The sequence below is a fragment of the Salmo trutta genome, chromosome 14 (assembly GCF_901001165.1).
Source record: "Salmo trutta chromosome 14, fSalTru1.1, whole genome shotgun sequence".
In the NCBI taxonomy this organism is placed as follows: Eukaryota; Metazoa; Chordata; class Actinopteri; order Salmoniformes; family Salmonidae; genus Salmo; species Salmo trutta.
The window spans coordinates 40,163,725-40,183,201 of record NC_042970.1 but is presented as its reverse complement, the minus strand read 5'-3'; the positions used below and the strand labels follow the sequence as shown (position 1 = coordinate 40,183,201).

Below are 19,477 nucleotides of genomic sequence, written 5' to 3'. Positions count from 1 at the left end.
TCAAATTTGGAATGTTTTTTTTTTTTGCTGTCCAGGTCAATTGGACAGTTCAACTTCTGCTAGCAGTTGCATGCTCTGCTCAATCTGTGTCCGGGAAACTGTCAAATAACGTGTTTAAGTTAGGACTACTTGATATAACTTAGTGCCGATTTAAAATTGTATATTACCATTGATTATCCAACAAGACACTACATTTGGGCCCTCTATTTTCATTTGACACTCAACCGACTAAATCAATACCATGACATGAGCTCCAATGATATGACACTGAAAACAAAATAGCCAATCAAAACAATGTTGCTGGGAAAGAAATGTCATGCCTGTCTTTCCTTTTCAACACCTAAATGTCACCACTTTGGAGCCGATGTCTGTGCAGATTGGTTGTCTGGAAGTGAGTAGAAATATATACTGAACAAAAATCTAAACGCAACATTCAACAATTTCAATGATTTTTTCTGAGCTACAGGTCATATAGGGAAATCAGTCAATTGAAATAAATGAACTAGGCACAAATTTATGGAATTCACATGACTGGGCAGGGGCGCAGCCATGCATGGGATTGGGAGGGCATAGGCCCACCCACTTGGGAGCCAGGCCCAGCCAATAATTCGTTTTCCCCACAAAAGTACTTTATTACAGACAGAAACACTCCTCAGCCAACCAGTCAGCCCCCACCCCCCCACCAGGTGCACCTGTGTAATGATCATGCTGCTTAATCAGCTTCTTGATATGCCACACCTGTCTGGTAGATGGATTATCTTGGCAAAGGATAAACGCTCACTAACAGGGATGTAAACAAATTTGTGTGCAAAATGAGAGAAATACGCTTTTTGTGCGTATGGAATATTTCTGGGATTTTTATTTCAGCTCATGAAACATAGGACCAACACTTCACATGTTGCGTTTATATTTTTGTCCAGTATATATATATATATATTAGACTAAATTGTGTTTGTCATCAATGTTTTAGCCTTTATGCTACCATGTTTTATTCAGGACTAATCTTTTTATTTATTTAACTAGGCAAGTCAAGTGAAGAACAAAGTCAAGTTAAGAACAAATTCTTATTTACAATGACGGCCTAGGAACAGTGGGTTAACTGCCTCGTTCAGGGGCAGAACATTTCATAATCTATTCTGCACAGTGACATCTTTATTTTCTACTTATGGCCTCATGAAAAGTTTGAATCCAGTCATAGTGGCATGGCTAAAGTGAACCATGTGTCATGCTCAAGAGGAAAGATAACAAAGATAACAATCAGGAACAGTTTCAGATACATCTTTATTGAATCCCCATCTCTGTATCAATTAGACAGAGATGACAGACTCAAAAACAGTGTACAAAAACAAGACATCTATAGAAAAGTATGCTTATATTGAAATATGTCCAAAGGTTTTATAACAAAACATGTAACTCAAATGTTTTTTAAAGTTCAACGATCTTGCAGAGTACAGAGATAAAATACCAAGGTAACATACATATACAAATGTACATCTTCTGTGTGTGCATGTTTTTATGCGTACAAAAGTGTCATTGCAAGTCAATCTGCGCATGATTTACCATTTAGAGAGAAAGGTCCTTTTTTTATCTCGTGTTTCAAATCCACTGCCGTGCACAATCAGTATTGGGAAGGCACTTTGCAACAGACCAACAGAATAAGACAAGAAAACAGCAAAGGTAAGTATCCAAGCAATCAATCAATAAAAACATCTATAAATTGAAGTACCAAAACAGGTGAGATAAATAAAACAATACCACCAGATGATTTGATTAGCATGTACGGGCGATCCCAAGTGTTGCCACAACCACCAATTATATAAGAGCAGATTTCTAAACAGCATCGTCTCTCACTTGTCCAATAAATAATAAAAAACAGGCCTTTATAAACGGTTTTTACTCCATTCGCTGTGTGAAAAGCATCACTATTCAGTGGGGATATAAAAAGAGCTTAATATGACCTAAACAGACTGATTGATCAAAGCCATGGGTCGTATCACTAAACTGGCAGTGTGTACACTACCAGAGCCAGGTAACAGCACTGTGAACTAGACCTGGGTTCAAATAGTATTCGATTTAGCTTGCCTGGCACAATAGAAGAGTCCCAAAAGTGCAAACTCACCCATCAGTCACTCTAGCCAGACTCAAGCGAATGCTTTTCGAGTACTTTTTGAACCCAGGTCTACAGTGAACAGCGAAACCTCCGTCACCATCCACACCCTCAAAAAACATTTATATCCAGAACAGTACACAGCAGATCATGGGCGTGCACTGTGAGGAAAACCTTTCAAATCAAACAACCACCACCAAAACCTACACACCTCTTTCCATCATTGGCAAGGAAGGAAAAAAACATTTATATATATATATATATATATATATATATATATATATATATATATATATATATATATATATATATATATATATATACACACACACACACGCAGGATCCCCATTAATTGACAAACTATTAAAATCAATCATTAGGTTTGATCACATATATACGCATTTCATATATATATATATATATATATATATATATATATATATATATATATATATGAAAGTTATATACACTCATTACAATCACAATATAACTATAAATAAAAGCAGGAATGTACTGAAAGTAATAGAGCAAAATTATCTGAAACAAATTAAAGACCAAAAGCCTTCTAGTTGATTACATTCTGAGGACAAAAGCACACATAACAGAGCACCAAACACACACACGCACACACACGCACGCATTTCAGCATACATACTCTTTTTGTCGCTCCCTAGTAGGCCTCCCGTATCTAGCATAACTTAAGAGTAAAATCAGCACAGCACATTGACATCTCAAACGTTGATTTATATTTTAAAAAAACTGTGCACAACGCGGTCAGGGCAATCAATAAGTTAATAAAATATATATTCTACATTTCTCACGATTTCTAATAGTCAAACCTGAACTTGGTCCCTGTTGAATATCCAGAACTGATTTCACAAGTATGTGACTAACAAATACATCGGTTCTTTAAAATGTCATAATAAGAGAATACAACCTTCTCAAACGTAACAGCCATACTGAGGCATAAGGTTATATTCTTGCCCTGCAGAAACTGGTAGATTTGACTGATTACATTCAGTTGAATGCATTCAGTCGTACAACTGACTAGGTATCCCCCTTTCCTTTATTTTCAGAGTTGGACTAGATGTCCATCTGCAGCCTCTTCCCATCAGAGGCTCTGTCTGAAGTAAGGGGGAACCTTGGGTTAGGTGTCACTGCAGCTGTAAAAACCATGTAGATAACAAAGCATTTCAAAATGACCCAGTCAACATATGTACTAACCCATAGATTACCAATATGACTAGGACCTCAGGGTTTTTTCTGCATAGAAAAGTCTTGGCCGGGCCGCCTAAGTCCAAACAGTGAAAACGTTTTCAGTGTAAACGGCTAAAACCAGATATAACGTATGTTGAAAAGATAATGGACCTAGGCATATTTATTTTTCAAACAGATCCTCTTTGGATCTAAATTTAAAAAAACTAGACAGTCAGGGAGAATATAAAATATTACAAAAAAATGGTCATGGCATGGGGCCCCACATTGATTTTGTTTTAATGTCTGAGTCACTCAGCTAGCATAATAACGCGCATAAGCCATGGTAAAGTGTGTGCAAACGCAGGAAATTCCCCCCCCTCAGCCCCATGATAAAATGTGTGGAACTGCAAGAAACTAGCTTGGGAAACTGCAGGAAATTGTCTCCTCGGTGCCCAATCGGGCCTCTAAAATGTTTGGTCGGTGACTGTGCCATGGCCACGCCCACTGCCACATCCACCACCTAAGCCCCATTTTGATTGAGAAAAAAACTCTGGACCAGACACGATAACAACAATAACAGCATTGACAAATATATGTTTCTTATATGTGCGTGTGTTTGGTAATGGATCATAAGCGGATGGTTATGTCATAAACAATACAAATACAATAAAAACAAAAACATGATAGACTTCAAAGACAGACAGCAGATTCAAAAAAGCTTTTGAAGTTGCTTAACGTTTATATACATTTTATATATTGCTATGAAATGGAAGAAAACATTTATATTGATAGTAATATAGCGAGGTCCATGACACAGAAAGGTAACAGAAGGTGATAAACAACAGTGAGAGATGATGCCATGAACAGCAAAGTAGTCTAAAGACAACGTCATTCCCTTCCATCTGATAGGCTGAACAGACCTAGGGGCAACGTTCCCTCATTTCCCCCACAAATCTAGGTTCACTTTCCCCCCCACCTTCCCTCAGACCTACGGGTCACTTCCCCCCCGGCTCCATCCCACTATGCCCTGCCTCAGAGTCCACCAGCGACGAGGCAAAGGCAGACTGGACAATCTGGAAGCCAAACGACTCCAGCAGAGACATGTTCTGTTGTGGAGAGAAGGGCGAGCCCAGCGAAGGACCCAGCTCCCCCAGACCTGACCCCGACCCTGCACCCACCACCAGACTCTTCTGGACCCCATGATGATGCACTCTGTTCACGTGCTTGTTGAGGTAGGATTTTGTTCGGAAGGTCTGGGTGCACTCGCTGCAGGGGAACTTTTTCTCTGGAGAGTCCTGGCTGGTCTTGGCTTTAGCGCCACCTGGCGGCGACCCCTGCACAGCCCCAGTACCAGCAGAGGCTCCGTTGCAGGCGAATGGTGTCGGAGACCCAAGCTCCTCCCCCTCGGACTTATGCGGAGATTTCATCTCGTCGCCATTGGACAGCTCCCTGAAAGACGGCTCGTCTCCCTCAGATTCTGCCTGATGGGGGCATTTCCCAGCATTCTCTTGCCCGTCTGAGGTAAAGACAAAGGTGGAGAGGGACAGGGACGGGGGGAGGTGGGAGTTGGGAGAGATGGTGGGTGGGGATGGGGAGAGTACAGAGTGGGTTGGGGAGAGGGGAAGGACACAGGGAGAGTCAGGAAGCAGGGGAAGGATAAGGGGAGAGTAAAAAAAATGAAAATTAGGCCATGCGCACAACACAAAATCTGGCTATTTAGACCTCCAGGCAGCACTGCTCTTCACCAACACCACCTGAAACATAAACAAGACAATTTAATGCTTTGTGTACTAACCATCTACTCCCATGTGTAGTATTCTTATAGTTTTGCTTTTAAGTAGAATTGTACTGCAATTCTTAGAAGACATGGTGGTCATTCATATCAAATCAAAGTTTATTGGTCACCTACATAGATTTGTAGATGTTACCGCAGCCAAATGCTTGTGTTTCTAGCTCCTACTGTGCCGTAATACCTAGCAATAATAATAAAACAAATATACACATAAATAAAATAAAAACGAGTTATATAGGCTGAGCCATGACTAGAATACACTATATACATATAAAGTGGGTAAAACAGTATGTAAACATTATTAAAAAGTGACCAAGGCAGCAGTCTCTAAGGTGCAGGGTAGAGTACCGGGTGGTAGCCGGCTAGAACACTGACTAAGGTTCAGGGCAGGGTACTGGGCGGAGGCCGGCTAGTGGCGACTGTTCAACAGTCTGATGGCCTGGAGATAAACAGCTTCTATCAGTCTCTCAGTCCCAGCTTTGATACACCTGTACGTTCTCCTCTTTCTAGATGGTAGCAGGGTGAACATGACGTGGCTCAGGTGGCTGAGGTCATTGATGATGTTCTTGGCCTTCCTTAGACACCAGGTGCTTTAGATGTCCTGGAAGGCAGGCAGTGTTCCCCCCGGTGATAAGTTGGGCTGACCGCACGCACCACTGTCTAGAGAGCCCTGCAGTTGCGGACAGTGCAATTGCCGTACCAGGCGGTGATACAGCCCGACAGGATGCTTCAATGGTGCATCTGTATAAGTTTGTGAGGGTCTTAGGGGCTAAGCCGACTTTCATCAGCCTCCTGAGGTTGAAGAGGTGCTCTTACACCTTGTTCACCACGCTGTCTGTGTGAAGGGACCATTTTAGGTTGTCAGTGAAATGCACACCGGGGAACTTGAAGCTTTTGACTCTCTCCACTGCGGCCCCATCGATGTGTATGGGGGCGTGCTATCACTGCGGTCTCCTGTAGTCCACGATCAGCTCCTTCATTTTGTTGACGCTGAGGGAGAGGTTATTTTCTTGGCACCACTCCGCCAGGGATCTCACCTACTCCCTTTAGGCTGTCTTATCATTGTTGGTAATCAGGCCTACCACTGTCATGTCGTCAGCAAACTTGATTGAGTTGGAGACTTGCATGGCCATGCAGTCATGGGTGAACAGGGAGTACAGGAGGGGGCGGAGCACTCCCCCCTGTGGGGCCCCGTGTTGAGGATCAGGGTGGCAGAGGTGTTATTGCCTACTTTCACCACTTGGGGTCGGCTCGTCAGGAAGTCCAGGACTCAGTTGCACAGGGAGGGGTTCAGACCCAGGGCCCTGAGCTTAGTGATGAGCTTGGAGGGCACTATGGTGTTGAAAGCTGAGCTGTAGCCGATGAACATCATTCTTACATAGGAATTTCTCTTGTCCAGGTGGGATAAGGCAATGGCGAATGCACTGTCCGTGGATCTGTTTGGGCAATATGTGAATTGTACTGGGTCTAAGGTGTTGTGTAAGGTGGAAGTGATATGGTCCTTAACTTGCCTCTCAAAGCACTTCATCATGAGACAGAAGTGAGTGCTATGGGCCGAAAGTCATTTAGTTCAGTTACCTTCGCTTTCTTGGGTACAGGAACAATAGACATCTTAAAGCAAGTGGGGACAACAGACTGGAATATGGAGAGATTGAATATGTCCGTAAAGACTCCAGCCAGCTGGTCTGCCCATGCTCTGTGGACGCGGCTTGGGGTTAAAGCGGCAATATGTAACTTTTTGGGCAACCCGACCAAATTCAAATAGAAATCTAAGGTATAGATCTGTCATTCACAATGACAGCAAGTCTAAAAAGCGGTAGATCTGTTCTATGCGCTCTATTTCTTGGCTTTCCGTTCTTAAGTTCCGTTTTTGCGTCTTTTACTTTTGGATTTGTACACCAGCTTCAATCGGCTGAAAATACATTATTTTTGATTATTGAAAAGATATGTCGCAGTGGTTTAGATAGTACAATGACTCTCTACACTACGCATTGCTTGTTTTGTCACAAACTGAAATTAGGCGAACAATTCAAATTTTTGCAACCAGGAAAAGGCGGATTGATTTCTGCATATTGCACATTTAACACGGTTAAAAGACTTAGGTCGGCCATGGAGAACTAGAGCACACAGTCCTCGTGAGCGTTGGGGGCCCGCGTCTCAATGTTGTTTTCATCGAAGCGGGCAAAGAAAGTCTTTAGCTCATCAGGGAACGAGGTGTCGACGACATGGCTGGTTTTCCCTTTATAATTCGTGATTGTCTGGAGTCTCTGCCACATATGTCTCGTGTCTGAGCCGTTGAATTGCGACTCCCCTTTGTCCCTGTATTATTGTTTTGCCTCTTGTTTGCCTTACAGAGGTCGTAGCTGGTCTGTTTGTAGACGTTTATGTTCCCAGACATCTTACCATGGTTAAATGCAGTGGTTCTGGATTTCAGTTTTGCGTGAATGCAGCCATCTACCCATAGTTTCTGGTTTGGATAAGTTCTATATCGCCACAGTGGGAACAACATCCTCTATGCACTCCATGATGAACTCAGTCACAGAGTCAGTGTATACGTCAATACTATTTTCAGAGACGACCTAGTACATTTCCCAGTCCACGTGATCAAAACAATCTTAAAGCATAGATTCCGATTGGTCAGACCAACGTTGAACAGTCCTTATCATGGGAGCTTCCTGTTTAAGTTTCTGCCTATAGGTGGGAAGGAGCAGAATGGAGGCGTGATCTGATTTGCCAAAGGAAGGGTGGAGAATGGCAGTCCCGGAAGGGAGAGTAGCAATGATCCAGGGTCTGTGTTGGGCATCTAGCATAACAGATGTGTTGATAGAATTTCAGTAGCTTTTTCCTCAAATTTCCTTTATTAAATCCCCAACTACAATAAATGCAGCCTTATGATATGCGGTTTCCAGTTTGCACATATTCGGAGAGAGAGCCATTATTCTCTGGAAGGAGCTCCTCAACCTGAGCTCGTCTACTTTATTTTCCAGGGACCGAACGTTAGCGAATAATATACTTATAGGAACAGAGGGCACATTTGTTCAGATTATGCGGTAAGCAGACATTCCGCAGTTTCATTCCTTTACCCAATAGATAATATGCTTTCATTGAGAGCAAAAAGTCTGTTTCTTCCTTGTGAGTTTCAGGCAAAAAAACGCAATTCTACACAACTGCTTTTTTGGCATTTCCTTACACTTAAGATTTTCACCTGGAAACAAGTGTTTATTGGTAGCAAGCCATGGCAGATTATTTTAGCTCTGATTGAACACTGTACAATATCAGCCCAGAATATCTGATATGAAAAAGTCCAGGTTTAGGCAATTTTGATGGGGGTGGGAGCAACAAAAAAACTGAACTCATTATGAGGGAGCAGCAGTGGCTCGCAGGTCTGCGTATCCACATCCATACCCACACATGCAGTCAGAGCCGGCCCTAGCCTTTTGGAGGCCCTAAGTGAAATTTTGTTTCCCTCCCCACCTTGCGAGCAAAACTGTTTAGCATCCCCCCCTCTTGACAGTGGAAAGAAACAAATTAAGTTTTAGAGTTCATTTCCTGCAATTCTACACATTTTTGCCATGGGGCTTAGAGAAAATGCAGCAGTTTTAAAGCAATTTGCTGCATTCTACACATTTTGCCATGGGGCGGAGAGAAGATTTAGCAATTTTGTAACACATTTAATGTAATTCTACTCATTTTGCCATGGGGCAGATAAATAAATTACCAGTTTTACTGTGGATTCCCTGCAGTTCTACACATTGCCATTGGGTGGAGTTAAATGTTTGCATTTTTTTATATGATATCTGAGTGAGACTAAAAAAATATATATATGGGGCATCCCCGGTCGGTAATTCGACCATGATTACTTCAAGTTTAGATCGCTGGCTAGAGTAACTTACCAAACCAAAAAATGCTTGCTGACATGGGTTAATTGAGTGACTGTCAGTGACTGACATAAGAGAAGCTGCTGATGCAAAACCAAATTTTGAAATTGTACCGTGTGTTTTCAATTATTCTAACTCAACAGAAAGTTGAGTCCCCGAGTGAGTTCCTAAAAAAAGGGCCTACAAAAGTGGGGCCCACCAGTTGCCCATCCCTGAAATAGTCTATTGTATCAGTTTCTTTCACGATACCAAAACCACATCGGAACTACTCCTGCGACATCTCGTCTCCACATCCGCTAACTTCTAGCGCTTATTTCCAGGAAACCTTTTTCTCATGCATCCCGTCAACCAAATTTCCTTGACTCTTTATACCCATGCACCCATAGAGGTTGGAATCTCCTCATCAACCAACCCTTTACAGTGGAACCCTTGTTACCCGTCCAATCAGTGGGCCTTGTTAGCGCCCAGGACCGGTCCAGCCCCCACCCTCCGGCTGGCCCGTACTGACCTGGCAGAGGCCCGTGGAGGGGTTGGAACCCAGGCGGGCCGGCAGAACATTCCCAGAAATACGGAGCCCCCCCAGGCCCTGGTTTCCCCAGTAGCAGCTCGGGCTGCAGGCCCAGGAAGGGAGGGCCGGGCTGGGGGAGAAAGCAGTGACCCTCTGCCTCTTGAAAGGTGACCAGCAGCCGGCGACTGGCGCACAGGTCTACACCACCGACAGACAAACACCAGGCCACCAACAGAAAGTAGAGTGGGGACAGCAGAGACAACAGACAAGGCCAGAGGAAACCATACAGTCAACGTAGTCCGAATGTTATCCAGACCTTACTAAGTCTTTCACTTAGTAGTTTTACTTTGTCCAGTGAATGAAACTTTTTCCTGTATTACTTGCCAAGCCAGCAGACTGCTAGTCTGTTCTAGAGAATTGAGTGTTTGCAATGGTATTTATTCTCTGTAAAATAAATTTTTCCTTTAGGAAGTTTACAGCTATTCTTTATGCTATTTGTTTCCATTTCCTTCATAAAATATGTTTTATCTTCATGAAGCATTTTTCTATTCTTCAATCCATACTCTTATCAGCTCCTCCAGCTCGCTTTAACCCTACTACTCACTCCTAGAGCCTCGAACAGGGTTCTGTCTGCAGCACAGGCCCCTCATCTCATGCCAATCAGGCCAAAACAGTTGACCAATGGTGTTGAATGAAGATGCTATGAAATCTGTCATGATCAGTCACACTATAATGGCACATCCAAGGCAGTGGCATTCTACAGTTCTTTACTCTAAATAAAAGCAGTTGGTCAATAGATTTTGAATTCTGGCATTCTGCCACATTCTTTCATCGATTTTAGATTGGAGATAGGTGATCACTAGGAAGCCCATTTCTACAACCAAAAAAATGGTTTTTGCACAGCATCTAAACTTCTCTCCACACTGCTTTGGCTCTCTCTCGGAGTCGGACGTACTGTACAGCCAAATCCATAGGCTGCTGCTGGTTGCAATGGCAATAATATAGTTGAAAAAAGCTCCATTGAATCCAGAGGAACATTGCACAGCACAGTATGACTCAATAGACATGCAACAACATTAGTGTATTGTTTGACCAATGGCCACAAGGCGATGGAGATGACAGCAAGCGACAAACAGCGTTTTCAGACAGAGTTCACATTGCCATGCTGAACAGAGACAGATGGGTGTGGCACTAAGGCGATTGGGCTTAACAGTCTATATGTCTGAGCCTTGATTTGGAAAATGGGGTGGCATACATACACTTCTTTGTTGTAGATACTGCAGTGTCCAAAAATGTACCACTGGGTGGCAGTGACCCATTAAAAAAAGACACCAAAAGCTACAATTTAAAATTTTCCTTTCACCTTGATTAAGTCATCCTTTTACTTCAAGAAATAGGCCTATACGAATTCTAACTTATTGAGCAAAGTTATCCTTATTAAAAGATTAATTCACATAATCTATGTTTAGTAAAAATCTAAACGTGAAGTTTCCCATTCTACTTCTCACTTTCCTTATCCTCTCTTCGCCATAAAGAAGAGCACCCTATTTAAAATGTTTGCGTTGTGCTCACCATCGTTGAGACACAGCATACAGGCTGGGTGTCATGTTTTGGCTGAGAAATGTACTAAAATGTGAATACAATTGAAATTTCAACTTTCTCAAATGGAACCACAAAGATGGAAATCAGACAATGTCGTATTGAGTGGGAATATACACTGTTTTAAATTAAACTGTCAATATTCCATAGGAAACCTATTGAACTAGAAATATGCATAATAGAATAGACAATCAAATTGGTATTTGACGTTGGGTGGACCAGCCGCCATCATTCTGTAGTAATTGGAAGTTAATGTTTCAATGGTGTACCAGCTAAATTGCAGTGGTCTGAAGGAATAGGTCCATTCTATGAATTATATTTCTATGATCGAAATGACACCCACCCTGTATTCAAGAATATGCGGTGTCTCAACCGATGACAGGCACAACAAACACCTCAGGTGATGTAAAATAGGGTCTAAGCTTGAGGTCTTCATGGGTCAACCTGAACCGGATACCCGAGAGGGTCCAGGTCCAAAATTCCAACTATTCCCTTGGGTCCTGTTTCATTGTCATTGGGTCTATATAACTACAGGTGATAGACCAGAGAGGACCTGACCACAGCTCTACATAGCCTATAGCACAGGGATGAGCAACTTTTGTAGGCCCGAGGATCAATTCCCCCCCCCCCCAAAAAAGATAAAGATATATATACACACACACTCTCATATATATATACACACACACCAAAAAAACATACATATTGTACATATATACAGTACCAGTCAAAAGTTTGGACACGTCTACTCATTCAAGGGTTTTTCTTTATTTGTACTATTTTCTACATTGTAGAATAATAGTGAATACATCAAAACTATGAAATAACACATATGGAATCATGTTGTACTTAAAAAAAAGTGCTAAACATACCAAAATATATTTTAGCTTGACTGCAGAGTGAAGGAAAAGCAGACTCTTGGCAAGTGCTCAGCATATGTGGGAACTCCTTCAAGACTGTTGGAAAGTAATTCCTCATGAAGCTGGTTGAGAGAATGCCAAGAGTGTGCAAAGCTGTGGCTCCTTTGAAGAATCTCAAATATAAAATATATTTTGATTTTTTTAACACTTGGTTACTACATGATTCCATACGTGTTATTTCAATGTCTTGACTATTATTCTACAATGTAGAAAAAAGTAAAAAATTAAGAAAAACCATGAAAAGAGAAGGTGTGTCCAAACTTTTGACTGGTACTGTATATGTATGTATGTATGTATGTATGTATGTATGTATGTATGTATGTATGGATGGATGGATGGATGGATGGATGGATGGATGGATGGATGGATGGATATATATCTTGGGGGGAGGAACTCAGTCGGGATCTTACAGTTGAGAGTTAGAATAGTAGAATACATAAGGTGCAACGTGGAGTAATCATGGTCGAATTACCGCCCGGGGGATCCCCACTGATTTTGTTAGTCACCCTCACTCAGATATCATATTAAAAACTGCTAACATTTATCTTACCCTATGGCAAAATGTGTAGAATTGCAGAAAATTAGCTATGAACTTCAATTTTTTATATTTTTTTGTCCCATGGCAAAACAAGTAGAATTGCATGAAATTAGATAAAATAAATGCTAAATCGTCTCTCCACCTCATGGGTAAATGTAGATTTACAGCAAACTTTGTTTAAAACTGCAACATTTTCTCTGCGCCCCATAGAACATTCTGTAGAATTTCAGGAAACTAACTCTAAAACTTCAATTTTCTCTCCGCTTTCAAGAGGCTAGGGCCAGCTCTGTGTAGGCATGGATGTGGTTATGCCGACCTGCGAGCCACGGTGACCCCTAATGATATTTGCAGCTTTGTTTTGTGGCCACCACCCCCATTAAAGTTGCCCATCCATTCTATAGCATATTTATTTTATGCTAATAAGGTGAATGTATTAACTTATAGAAGGCCTAGCCAACATATAAAGACCTATTAGTTAACTGGAAGAGCAACTTGGCTGATAAACATACTTTTTTTGTCACTCGGGTCTAGTCTAAATCCAAACCCGTTAGGGTACGGGTAGAGTCTAGGTCTGGCTGTTGTCAGGTCCATTCGTGTTCGAGTCTGATTGTTCTTGGGTCTGGGTCCAACTTTTTGGAACAAAGAAGACCTCTAGCCTAAGTTACAACATATGTTTACGCGTTTGAGATAATTGACAATAAAAAATGGCACAAACAGTTTAACAACCCTGTTAGTACACTTTCAAATCATATCAAACTCAACCGTTTATCTTTTTCAATGATGAAGACATGGTTGTCCACTATGGGCTAACATGTTTTGAAGGTTTCGTTCAAATCAAATGGGGTGCAGTCAATAAGTGCATTAATACAGAACAACCCTATACACAAAATCAGCCAGGACAGCAATATCAGCCAGCTTGTAAGTATGGCGCTTCTTCTGAAGACAGTGTCCCTACCGTTAGCTGATGGAGGCGCAGAGAGCGGATAGATCCTTTGGTGTTAGCATTACTGCACAGGCATAGGCAAGCATGCCTATATATTTTATGTGCGTATGTGTTTGTGTATGCTTGTGTTTTTGGTCAGGCTTTAAAAAGACAGATGGAGCATGTTTTCCCCACAAGCAGCAGCAGAGCAGATTATGACCAATACAAAGCAATAAAGAGACATATGCTGGGGGGGGGGCAAGGTGGAGCGGAGCAGGGTGGGCGGCCGCTTGCCTTCCACTGCGCACTGGCGTCCCGTGTGGTAGGGGGCGCCGCCGTGGTTCTGCGGCTCGGGGAAGGCACCGTGTGCTGGGGCGGTAGCGGGGAGCAATGGCGAGCCGTGGTGCGTTTTTACGTGCACCTTAAGGTAGGATGCAGTGGAGAAACCTGGAGACCAGGAGAAGAACACAGAACAAAAGGGCAGTGGCACTACACATCCAGCTGGGAGAGAATGGATGCTCCCTGTTGTCATGTACCCAAAGATGACTGTGGGACAACAACAAAAACTTGTTCCCACGTCCACCTTTCGTGAAACTGTTTTATATTTTCATGCAGACAAGCATAAGAGCTGGTACCAGGGACAATATGATTTTGTTGAACTGAGCTGAGCTTTTAGATGATGTAACAACCCCTCAAAAAGAAAGATGAAGCGCATCTAACTTCAAAAGGCAAGGGAGAATGTGAACCTGCAAAAGGAAGGGTAACCCCAAGCAAGAGTCAAAAAATATACAACCACTGTTCTCTCTTATCTAAGCTATTAGGCTTACCACAAGAATGACACCATCTCTAGCCAGGTAAATCAAGACAAACGAAGAAAGGTAAATCAAGACAAAAGAAGCCCAATACAGTATGTTGGGGCAAAATCTCAGACCATAGGTCTAAAGAGAAACTGCACGGGGGGGGGCAGAAATAATCTATAGTAGTACACACAATCAGGTAAGACAGACAAGTCTTGAAACCTGTACATATGAAATCAAGCCTCTCTCAAATAAAACAATGGCACTGTTCGCTAGGAGCAGCTGACGGCTCCATTTTGGACAAAACATTAACCATCAATGACTTTATTACATTAATGAGACCTGTGTTGCATTAACGTACCGACAGTACAAGAGAGTAAATTGGAATGGCAGCAAGAGAATGTTCAGAGGACACCAACAAACAAGAAGCTACCATGGTGGCTGCCAGCCCATGACTGATGCACTAGCATTGTGCAGTGGGTCTGAGATTATTGACACCCTTGATAAAGATCAGGAAAAATGACTGCAAAAAATAAATCATTTAATTACTGAGCTATATTGTATGTGCCAAAAAAAAAGGGAAATTATATTATTTTATACATTCAATTGCTCGAAGAGAACCCCATACCTACTGTAAAATATGGTGGTGGATCTTTCATGTTAAGGGGATATATTGCTTCCACTGGTCCTGGGGCCCTTGTTAAGGTCAACAGCATCATGAACTTTACCCAGTACAAGGACATTTTAGCCAAAAACCTGGTTGTCTCTGGCAGGAAGCTGAAACTTGGCCGCAAGTGGATCATATGAAAATCCACAAAGAAAATGGTTAATTGGCCACAAAATATGCATTTTACAATGGTCATCTCAAGTCTATGGATGTGAAAACCATTGAAAACCTGTGGTTTGAATTAAAGAGGGCAGTCCATAAGTGCAGATGAAGGATACCAAGGATCTGGAAGGATTCTGTATGGAGGAATGGTCTAATATCCCTTCCAATGTGTTCTCCAACTCATAAAACATTTTAGAAAAAGGCTGAGGTAAGGTTTTGAAAACAGGGGTGTCAATTTTTACACCTACCCTTTTGAGAAAAAAAACATATTACTTGTTAAACAAAATCTCTTTCTTTCAGCAATTGTTTTAGTATAAAATAACTTCCCATTTTTTTGGAGCATACAATATAGCTCAGTTTTTGAATTATTTATTTTATATGGTCATTTTTGCTTATCTTTATCAAAGGTGTAAATTATTTCAGACCCCACTGTATGTACTACCTTGCAGGTCACACATGTAGAAAGCAACCCAAATTCTTTGCACCAGCTGAGGTAGTTACTACATTATTAGATTTGAATAGCAAAAATATTGGTAGATCATCCTTGTGGCAAGATGGAAATACCATTCTGGAAGAGAGGCAGGTTAACAAGAAAAAAACCATACAAATCTAAGAAACAAGAATGCAGTCATAGAACAGAAGCTGCCACCCTGATTCTCCTGACAGGTATGAGGAGATGCTGCTGCACACTAGGCCTTGAGGTTACCTTTGTTGCATATGCTACAGTAGTTGTGAGGTCCTTCACTGTGTTTCTTGAGGTGGTCGGTCATGTACGCTGCCCGGAGGTACTTCCCACATACCTGGCACGGGATCTTGTCCTCGTGGCAAGCCAGGTGGGACCGCAGACGATCTCTCGTAGCAAAGGAGGCATTACAAATCTGAAGAGGAGGAGGAAAATACAGGTAAAGAGCATGCCCTCATACGTTACGTACAGAAACAGTATTCATTTACCGTCAACCATATTCTAATCAACAAGAATGAGTATGTTTACATGCAACCAAATAATTCCATATTTAACTGATTATGGCAGTAGGTCGAATATGGCAAGTCATAAACACTTTACTCTGCTTATTTTAAAGATGCACGATGCAAAAATAGCTCTGCCATTTCCTGGTTGCCAAAATTCAGTCCTGGTTTTTAGTTTATGTGACAAAACATACAAGTACTGTGTAGAGTCATGGTATCTAAACCACTGTGAAATATATTTTCCATAAACCAAAATATAGTACTTTCAGCTGTTTGAAGCTGGTGTAGAAAACTGAAAGCAAAAGATGAAAAAAACTAAACTTAAGAACGGGAAACATAGAAATAGCGTTTATGGATCTGTAAGCTTGCCGACGAATATGAAGCGAGGGCCAGCTAACGAGGGCATACAGGTCGCAGTGGTGGGTAGTATATGGGGCTTTGGTGACAAAACGGATGGCACTATGATAGAGTACATCCAATTTGCTGAGTAGAGTGTTGGAGGCTATTTTGTAAATGATGTTGATTAAGGCAGCCCCCCGCACCTCTCTGATTCAGAGGGGTTGGGTTAAATGCGGAAGACCCATTTCAGTTGAAGGCATTCAGTTGTACAACTGACTAGGTATCCCCCTTTCCCTAGTCAAGAGAGTAAAACCAAACATCTTTAAAAAAGTTCACATAAAAACTTTGTGTCTCAACTCAGAATCAAATAGTCTTTGCAAAAATAACATGGTACATTGGTAGAATGTTTATTTGATTGATTTTCACCATTTATTTCAGTCCCATCAGGTAGCCTGATTTCAGATGTGTCCATGTAAACTGGATTATTAGAGAAATCGTTCATTTCGCAAAGCACGTAAACGTTTTAAACAAACTATTATATTTGTTTGGATTGTCATTGAGTAACCATATTCAAATGACAATTCAATCATTAAAACAAGTAAATACCACACTGACCGATTTGAAGTGTTGTTCATTCATGGTGACAAATATTGCATCCACATCAACTCTCCTAAGAGAATCCAGTTGTTACCATTGTCTCACCTGACACTTATGGGGTCTCTCTGTTGTGTGAACCTGCTTGATGTGTCCATTCAGATGGTCTGGCCTGAATAAAACAAACATAGGCATGTTGAGACAGATGCAGACAGTACAAGAATGGTTCTGAGTAAGAAGACCATTTGTCTATATTTTCCCTTGAACACAATGTTTAGAATAGAATAGGGAATGCCCCTGGAAGTAGTGATGGTAATGTAGGTCTACCATAATAACTGTCCATAGCTCACCTTGAAAACCCCTTTCCACAGCTTTGACAGACGTAAGGTTTGCCCACAGATCCATCGTGTGACCGCACATGGTATGACATCCTATCCTTCCGCTTGAATCGCAGGCCACAGACATGGCAAGCATATGGCTTTTCCCCGGAATGAGACAATTTGTGTCGGTTCAGGTGGTAGACATCCCGGAACACCTTTCCACAAATGTCACAGCCAACGTGACGTCTCGTCCTCTCTCGTTTACGGCTGATATCTACTGTTCCATGCAAGGGCATGCCATTCTCCAACAGACCGGGCTGACCAGAGTGCGTTATCAAGGTAGGGCCGCCTCCGCTACTCGCGCCATGGCTGGACGCTCCATGCTGCGCTTCGTGATTTCTCAACCGCACAGCCTCTGTAAATGCTTTGCCACATATTCCACAAGGAAATAGCTGCTCAATGTCTATAACGTCAGAGGTGCTGTGGTTATAATGTATATGCTCTATGGCTGTCGCTTTCTTTGGTCGCCCCCTGCCTCTCTTAGAACCCGGAGATCCCTCTTCTTGGAACGGGTTGCCCGTCTTCTCTGATGGAGACACGGGCTGCAGGACTGGAATAGCGGACTGGGAGCTGCTATCCGACACGACAGTGTCATTGGCATGACTTCCGTCCACATTATGTGTGTGCCCATTGTTGCTATTTTCCAACAAGCCATTCCCATTTGACATGTCTACGGCTAATTTGAAACCCAATTCAGAGCCCCCCGTGGCACGGAACAAACTGACGTCACCTCCTCGAGAGGGTGGTACAAGGATTTGTACATTGGACTGTTTGATTACTTCTTGGCATATCTCGATGACAGAACGCATTAACAGAAACTTAGCAGCTGTCATCAACTCGGGGAAACATTCCAATCGTACCACAATCCTAGAGGTGTAGACAAAGTCCAAAATGTCTTTAAAAACTTTGGGGCTTATCGTATGCATCTCGAGTTCTTTTGCCTCCCCGTCGCCCTCCGTTTGACAACCAAAAACGGACTCGAAGTACTCGCTGCACGCCGCCAGTACCGCCTTGTGGGCAGGGAAGCTCTCTTCGCCAACGCGCAAGATCACATCGCAAAACCTGCCTCCATCTTTCCTCTGAATGTTGAGGTTGTGTAGCATCTCCGCGCTATGATTGCTCACCTGATAGGTGTATGAAGAATTCCACGACTGCTCCGCTATTCTCTCCATGCCGAATTCATTCAACATCAATTTAGGTTAGCGACTAGGGGTGGCGAAACAAATAGTGTATAAAGCGCAATAGTCGGGGTAAATTAAATAAAAAACACGACGACCACCCTTCCCTCTGTTCAGCATCTAAAATGTTAGCAGGGAAAAATGGCAGCCCCCCAGCTTCCTGTGAACTTTAACCTTTTCCGTTTTAAACTGGGGGGGGTTATCGTTCGATATTTTCGTCGCTTTTAGATACTCGACAAAGTATGCGTTTCTCATGTAAAAGGTATTCTTCTGATAGTACAGCCATTTAGGCTACAAGAGGTTGGGTTGAAGTTGTCAAGTACATTCATAATATTCCTCTTCCTGGTTTCTCCTTTCATCTTTTTTTTCCTCCAACAAGCCCCCTCCCCCAGCGCCGCTGAGAAAAGCCTGACCGTCTAGCTTTCAGAACAAAAAGGGTGCGACCGTGCGCATGTTAGAATAACAAAAAAGCTTTAAAGTTGAACTATACAGACGACTCCAACCATAACTTTGATGCGGCAATATTTATGACCCATCCAATTCTGACACTAAACATTAGTCTATAACACATGTGTATGGCTTGATGCCATTCACACATTGCAGATGCCTTTGGAGAATTGCCCAATTTAAAGGCGCTACTCGCATATGCAAATAGCCAGCTCATGGCAGTAAGGCAAAGAAATTGCGAGAACCGAAACTCAATTTGAAATGTAAAAGTCCATGTTTATCGTCGGTTGCCACCCCAAAAGCAGAAAGGTAAACAAACCGTGACATTCAGTAAGATTGGGACCCCCCCACAAAAAGACAAGTCTGCTTCCCTTAAACTGTCCAGTGGTTCCAATGAAATATGACCTATAATTAATTACGAGTGATCATTTAAATGTGGAAGGAAAACTTAAGCAGCTTGTGTGTTGGAATGATGTGGGCATACCTTAT

At 42.2% G+C, this 19,477-nt stretch overlaps 1 protein-coding gene across 2 annotated transcripts; it reads right to left on the bottom strand.

Moving 5' to 3' along the window:
- Nucleotides 1-4,020: 4,020 nt before the first annotated feature.
- Nucleotides 4,021-19,089, bottom strand: LOC115208070 (POZ-, AT hook-, and zinc finger-containing protein 1-like). 2 transcript variants are annotated; one of them, XM_029775835.1, is made up of 4 exons: nt 17,334-19,089; nt 17,092-17,155; nt 15,791-15,962; nt 4,021-4,820 (listed from the first exon to the last, which is right to left on the bottom strand). In XM_029775835.1, the coding sequence occupies exons 1-4, from the start codon at nt 18,551-18,553 to the stop codon at nt 4,300-4,302; spliced, it is 1,977 nt and encodes a 658-aa protein (XP_029631695.1). In that variant the 5' UTR covers nt 18,554-19,089; the 3' UTR covers nt 4,021-4,299. The 2 variants fall into 2 exon arrangements, with proteins under 2 accessions (XP_029631695.1, XP_029631696.1); XM_029775836.1 differs by lacking the exon at nt 4,021-4,820 and adding an exon at nt 12,597-13,905.
- Nucleotides 19,090-19,477: the final 388 nt, after the last annotated feature.